Here is a 7,500-nt window from a genome sequence, read left to right as displayed (position 1 = left end):
TTCTGCACAGAGCATAGTCAAGGCCACCGAAAATCGATCTATCTTTAGGTGGTCTCGGTATAATGCTGTATGAGCCGCGGCCTATGAAAGTCTCTGTCGGCCGTGGTGGCCTATGTTGTTACGTTGCCAGAAGCACGATTATGACTAACTATAACCTTAGAAAAATTAAAACTACTGAGGCTAGAAGGCTGAAATTTGGTATGTTTGATGAAAGGAGGGTGGATGATCGACATACCATTTTGCAGCCCTCTAGCCTAAGGAGTTCTTAAGATATGAGGGCGGACAGATAAAAGTGCGGACAGAAAAGACGCAGACGTACAAGCAAAGCCGGCAAAATACACTTCTGTTCGAAACACACACACACACACACACACACAAATAAACTGATATAAAGGATGCAGGAATAACATTTAGAAATCTTGTTGTGATAAACTATCAAACTATGAAAAGTTTATCAGAGGGTATAAAACAAAGAGGATATTATTCCAAGGATATTATGGTCGATAAAGATTCACTGTAGTGCAATACTTTAGTTTAGCCAAAGCATATGACTAGGTATGAAAGTCGTGACAGATGTGATATATATATATATATATATATATATATATATATATATATATATAATATATATATATATATATATATATATATATATATAAATATATATTCGATCCGATATTGAACTCTCCAGCACTTTGAAATCAATGACTGCCTATCTTTTATCTTTATCAACGAACTGGTAAGAACCGTGAGATAAGCAACGCCAGGATGAAGGAAACAATTAAAAATTTTAATGCTGCGTTTTTTGTTGCAGTCGTAATCACCTTGCACTGATGAAAGAATGGCTATAGGATTATTAAAGAATAAATTCATATCAAACGGAAGTACAAAGACGAAGGAATTAAATCTTATGTGAATTAATTAGGCAATTATATCTTGATACTTACATCAAGAATGGCTGTAGATTTAATAAGATGTAATTTGATATCAGATGGGATTGCAAGGAATAATGGATTAAAACGGAATTATTTTATCAAGCAGTTAGCTAAGCATAGCTCTCTCTCTCTCTCTCTCTCTCTCTCTCTCTCTCTCTCTCTCTCTCTCTCTCTCTCACGCAAGAGCTTTCGAAGTGTGGGTAGTGAGCCATTTGAGTAAAGAATTTCTGTCTGTCTGTCTGTCTGTCTGTCTCTCTCTCTCTCTCTCTCTCTCTCTCTCTCTCTCTCTCTCTCTCTCTCTCATACGCACACAAATACTTTCGATGTGTAGGCAGTGACTCTCTCTCTCTCTCTCTCTCTCTCTCTCTCTCTCATACACTCAAATACTATCGAAATGTGGGTAGTTAGGCATTAAAGCAAATAAATATCCTTACTCAGATTATTTTTGAAATGATTTACAGCAAAACGACTTGAAAAAAACTCAGTCTTTGAAGTCTTGCATCCCCTGAACTTGTTTTGAGTTTATCTTATCTTGAAGAAACCTCTTCACTTCGCAGATAAGCAATGAGCAATGTCTCAGTCATGAGATTGGATACCTTGTCAAATGAGTGACGTAAATACCACACAAAGTTACCCGAATCTTTATTCTAAGCCTTGAATCCGTTGAGACTCGTGATCGATAACTGGGACTTTGCAGCTTCGAAAGGGAAATTACCTCAGCGGGAAAAGGTGTGTTATATTTTGTTTTCGTTATATTTTATATGTGTTGTTGATTCCTATGTTGTTGCGTGTGGATGGCATCAACCGCCTAGCGCTCACATGCAAGTATATGGGCATGCCATGCATATGTAGTATATACGTGCATAACCCCCACACACGAACACACAAATATGCGTGTTTAATTTCACTTTAACCGAAGATGCGTTGTGAAATTGATCAATAAACAAATCATTGCAGCTACAGAAATAAAATGTATCTTATAATTAAGAGGCCAATAGGTATATTACGGCCTCTGAATCCCAAAACACACACAGACATATACTTTCTTTATTTTACTGTGTCCGAAGAAGTATTGTTAGATCTAAAAAAGGAAAATAAATCATTGTAGACACGGAAATACAGTTGGGCATTATTATAATAATAATAATAATAATAATGACCAACTGGAAAGCCCCAAGTCCCGATGAAGTCCATGGATACTGGCTCAAAAACTTCAAGGCCCTACACCCACGAATAGCAGAACAACTCCAGCATTGTATCACAAATCACCATGCGCCCAAATGGATGACCACAGAGAGAACATCCTTAGTCCAGAAAGACAAGAGTAAGGGAAATATAGCCAGTAACAACAGGCCTATTACCTGCCTACCAATAATGTGGAAGTTACTAACAGGTATCATCAGCAAAAGGCTATACAACTACCTAGAGGATATAAACACCATCCCCCACCAACAGAAAGGCTGCAGAAGGAAGTGTAGGGGCACAAAATACCAGCTCCTGATAGACAAAATGGTAATGAAGAACAGTAAGAGAAGGAAAACCAACCTAAGCATGGCATAGATAGACTATAAGAAAGCCTTCGACATGATACCACACACATTGCTAATAGAATGCCTGAAAATATATGGGGGAGAGGAAAACACCATCAGCTTCCTCAAAAATACAATGTGCAACTGGAATACAATACTTACAAGCTCTGGAATAAGACTAGCAGAGGTTAATATCAGGAGAGGGATCTTCCAGGGCGACTCACTGTCCCCACTACTCTTCGTAGTAGCCATGATTCCCATGACAAAAGTACTACAGAAGATGGATGCCGGGTACCAACTCAAGAAAAGAGGCAACAGAATCAACCGTCTGATGTTCATTGACGACATCAAGCTGTATGGTAAGAGCATCAAGGAAATAGATACCCTAATCCAGACTGTAAGGATTGTATCTGGGGACATCAGGATGGAGTTTGGAATAGAAAAATGCGCTTAGTCAACATACAAAAGGGCAAAGTAACAAGGACTGAAGGGATAAAACTACCAGATGGGAGCAACATCAAACACATAGATGAGACGGGATACAAATACCTGGGAATAATGGAAGGAGGGGATATAAAACACAAAGAGATGAAGGGACACGATCAGGAAAGCATATATGCAGAGACTCAAGGCGATACTCAAGTCAAAACTCAACGCCGGAAATATGATAAAAGCCATAAACACATGGGCAGTGCCAGTAATCAGATACAGCGCAGAAATAGTCGAATGGAAGAAGGCAAAACTTCGCAGCATAGACCAGAAAACTAGGAAACATATGACAATACACAAAGCACTACACCCAAGAGCAAATACGACAGACTATACATAACACGAAAGGAAGGAGGGAGAGGACTACTAAGCATAGAGGACTGCGTCAACATTGAGAACAGAGCACTGGGGCAATATCTGAAAACCAGTGAAGACGAGTGGCTAAAGAGTGCATGGGAAGAAGGACTGATAAAAGTAGACGAAGACCCAGAAATATACAGAGACAGGAGAATGACAAACAGAACAGAGGACTGGCACAACAAACCAATGCACGGACAATACATGAGACAGACTAAAGAACTAGCCAGCGATGACACGTGGCAATGGCTACTGAAGGGAGTGCTCAAGAAGGAAACTGAAGGAATGATAACAGCGGCACAAGATCAGGCCCTAAGAACCAGATATATCCAAAGAACGATAGATGGAAATAACATCTCTCCCAGATGTAGGAAGTGCAATACGAAAAATGAGACCATAAACCACATAGCAAGCGAATGGCCGGCACTTGCACAGAACCAGTACAAAAAGATGCATGATTCAGTGGCAAAAGCCCTCCACTGGAGCCTGTGCAAGAAACATCAGCTACCTTGCAGTAATAAGTGGTACGAGCACCAACCTGAAGAAGCGATAGAAAACGATCAGGCAAAGATCCTCTGGGACTATGGTATCAGAACAGATAGGATGATACGTGCAAACACACCAGACGTGACGTTGATTGACAAAATCAAGAAGAAAGAGTCACTCATTGATGTCGCAATACCATGAGACACCAGAGTAGAAGAGAAAGAAAGGGAAAAAATGGATAAATATCAAGACCTGAAAATAGAAATAAGAAGGATATGGGATATGCCAATAGAAATTGTACCCATAATCATAGGAACCCTAGGCAAGATCCCAAGATCCCTGAAAAAGAATCTGGAAAAACTAAAGGCTGAAGTAGCTCCAGGACTCATGCAGAAGAGTGTGATCCTAGAAACGGCGCACATAGTAAGAAGAGTGATGGACTCCTAAGGAGGCAGGATGCAACCCGGAACCCCACATTATAAATACCACGCGGTCGAATTGGAGAACTGTGATAAAGCAAAAAAAAAAAAAAAATAATAATAATAAAACTCTGAAACATGTAGACCTCTCTCTCTCTTTCAGATTATAATTCCAAAATTAAGGTATTCATTTCCATTATTCCCTTTCTCTCTCTCTCTCTCTCTTTCTCTCTCTCTCTCTCTTTCTCAGATTATAAAGCCAAAATCAAGGTATTCATTTCCATTATTCCTTTTCTCTCTCTCTCTCTCTCTCTCTCTCTCTCTCTCTCTCTCTCTCTCTCTCTCTCTCTCTCTCTCTCTAATATAATGGCAAAATCAAGGATCACTCTATCTTCTCTTCCTTTCTTTAAATATAATGCCAAAATCAAGGTATTCACTTCCATTATTCCTTCTCTCTCTCTCTTTTAGATTACAATGCCAAAATCAAGGTATTCACTTCCATTATTCCTTTTATCTCTCTCTCTCTCTCTCTCTCTCTCTCTCTTTCAGATTATAATGCCAAAATCAAGGTATTCACTTCCATTATTCCTTCTCTCTCTCTCTTTCAGAATTCAATGACGAAATCAAGGTATTCACTTCCATTATTCCTTTTCTCTCTCTCTCTCTCTCTCTCTCTCTCTCTCTCTCTCTCTCTCTCGGTCTTTCAGATTATAATGACAAAATCAAGGTATTCAGTTTCTCTCTGTCTGTCTGTCTGTCTGTCTCTCTCTCTCTCTCTCTCTCTCTCTCTCTCTCTCTCCTCTCTCTCTCTCTCTCTCTTTTTCAGACTATAATGCCAAAATCAAGTTATTCAGTCCCCCCCCCCTCTCTCTCTCTCTCTCTTTCAGAATTTAATGCCAAAATCAAGGTATTCACTTCCATTATTCCTTTTCTGTCCCTCTCTCTCTCTCTCTCTCTCTCTCTCTCTCTCTCTCTCTATCAGATTATAATGCCAAAATCAAAGTATTCAGTTTCTCAGTCTGTCTGTCTGTCTGTCTGTCTGTCTCTCTCTCTCTCTCTCTCTCTCTCTCTCTCTCTCTTATACTAGAGTATTAATAACTGATTATGGTCACAATAACCCTTTATTTTGTATTTCCAGATGCATTCAAGATGGCTTCAATATACAATATTATTTCAAATAATATATGTTACACTCACTATTAGGCCTGCATTATCCACATCCCACCGAGACATCGAACAATCGTAAGTAATGGAAAACTGCTTTCTTTAGTATTGTGGTAAATAAGTCATAATCAATAATACTAAATTTTTAGGAATAGTTTTCATGTTGAATCTTTTCATTTACAGCTGCTTTAAATGCCCGACTACATATCTGATAATTCATTTACATCTGTTTTAAATGCCCGACTACATATATGATATTTCATTTACAACTGTTTTAAATGCCCAACTACGTATATGATATTTCATTTACAACTGCTATAAATGACCCACTACATCTCTGATATTTCATTTACAACTCTTTTCAGTGCTCCACTACATATATGATATTCATTTACAACTGTTTTAAATGCCCCACTACATATATGATATTTCATTTACAACTGTTTTTAATGACCCACTATGTATCTGATATTTCATTTACAACTACTTTAAATATCAAGCTACATATCTGATATTTCATTTACATTTGTTTTAAATGCCTCACTACATCTCTGATATTTCATTTACAACTTTTAAATGCCCCACAACATCACCAATTTTTTTAAATTTAAATCTTGACAGCTGTACCCATTATAATCCCACAGAAAACCCCCTGGGATCGATCCTCCAAGCACGACGTTAAGAAATGGGTTCATGGGGAGCACCCAACCCGTGTTAGCGACCTACAACGAGATGAAAACGTTGAAGGGGAGACCCGTGTACGCTTTCCTGGGGTTAAAATACGGGCAGAACACCGCCGGTAGAAAGAGATTCAAGGTAACTTGGGTGTTAGATTTTTGTTGGCTGATTTTTGGAAGTCCTGAGGACTAACAGGCACAAAGAGGGACTTTTCTGAATCTTGCGATAAACAGTACAGTCAGTGGACTCAGCAATGTGTTATAATGAAGGTCGGAAGGGATATATATTGGTCTAACCTAACCCAACCCAACCCAACCTAAATGTTTATATACTTTATCTTTCGCCTAAATGTGAGTTGGTAAACGAACAGGGTCATCTCTTTCAGAGTAATTTTCTCTCATACTTAATCGTACATCATTATATTATCCACTACCGTATAACTAAAACGTTGAAAATACCAGCTAACACCTCTAGGAAAACTGTAAAACAATTGCTTGCAACGCTGAAAATACCAATAGAAAATCCTAAGAAAACAAAAATGATTGTTTTGTCTCCATAAATTATTGAAAATACCAACTGACAGCTCTAAGAAAACTGTAAAATGATTGTTTCCAACGCTGAAAATACCAATTGAAAATCTTAAAAAACTAAAATTATTGTTTGGTCTCCATGGATTATAATTCCAAATTGAAAATCCAAGAAGAATGTAAAATCATTTTTCTGTCTCCTCTAAACCTATTGACAATGTCAATTTTCTGTGATATTCAGATTCAGGAACACCGTCTATCCTCATCATTCTCTCTGTACCTCCGAATTCCAGTGTTGAAAATACTAACAGAAAACTTTAAGAAAATTGTAAAATGATTGCTTTGTCTCCATACCTTGTAACTCCAATTTGAAAATCCGAGAATATTGTAAGATTACTGTTCTGTCTCCTCGTCTCCTGTACTCTTTTGGCAATATCAACTTTCTGAGATATTTGGATTCAGTGACACCTCTTCTGGATTTCGGCAGAAATCTACGATGTATACGCTGCAAACTTCAACATTGAATGCCACCTCCTATGGAAAGAAATGCCCGCAGATGAGGAACAAAGAATATGATCTCGACAGCAGTGAGGATTGCCTGCTTTTGAATGTTTATACCTTTATTGTGAGTATTCTTGTCTTTGCAATTATCTGCTGCATATATATATATATATATATATATATATATATATATATATATATATATATATATATATATATATTATATATATTTAGAAAGGATTAGAGGAAGATTACCAGCGGGAGTGGCCTAAATTGGCTTACCTGTGGATGGATCTCGTGGTATAATGCCACCTTTTCTGTAAACTTTTCTCATTCGTCTACTTGAAGAGGGAGACAGCAGTCTCTGAAATATAGTATTTTTCTCTCTATATTTTAGGCGTTATTTATGGGCTAT

The 7,500-nt window shown here is 37.9% G+C and overlaps 1 protein-coding gene across 1 annotated transcript in view; it reads left to right on the top strand.

The window, feature by feature from the left end:
- The first annotated feature begins 1,507 nt into the window (after positions 1-1,507).
- LOC135203235 (acetylcholinesterase-1-like) overlaps positions 1,508-7,500 on the top strand; it is a 21,314-nt gene continuing 15,321 nt past the window's right edge. The window contains exons 1-4 of the mRNA XM_064233011.1: positions 1,508-1,664; positions 5,354-5,457; positions 6,024-6,195; positions 7,072-7,209. Of these exons, the coding sequence (XP_064089081.1) occupies positions 5,354-5,457; positions 6,024-6,195; positions 7,072-7,209 (414 nt within the window). The 5' untranslated portion in view covers positions 1,508-1,664. The remainder of the gene's footprint in view (positions 1,665-5,353; positions 5,458-6,023; positions 6,196-7,071; positions 7,210-7,500) is intronic.

The sequence above is a fragment of the Macrobrachium nipponense genome, chromosome 33 (genome assembly GCF_015104395.2).
Source record: "Macrobrachium nipponense isolate FS-2020 chromosome 33, ASM1510439v2, whole genome shotgun sequence".
NCBI lineage: Eukaryota > Metazoa > Arthropoda > Malacostraca > Decapoda > Palaemonidae > Macrobrachium > Macrobrachium nipponense.
Note: the sequence above shows the minus strand (reverse complement) of the source record. Positions and strands in the feature narration are given on the sequence as shown.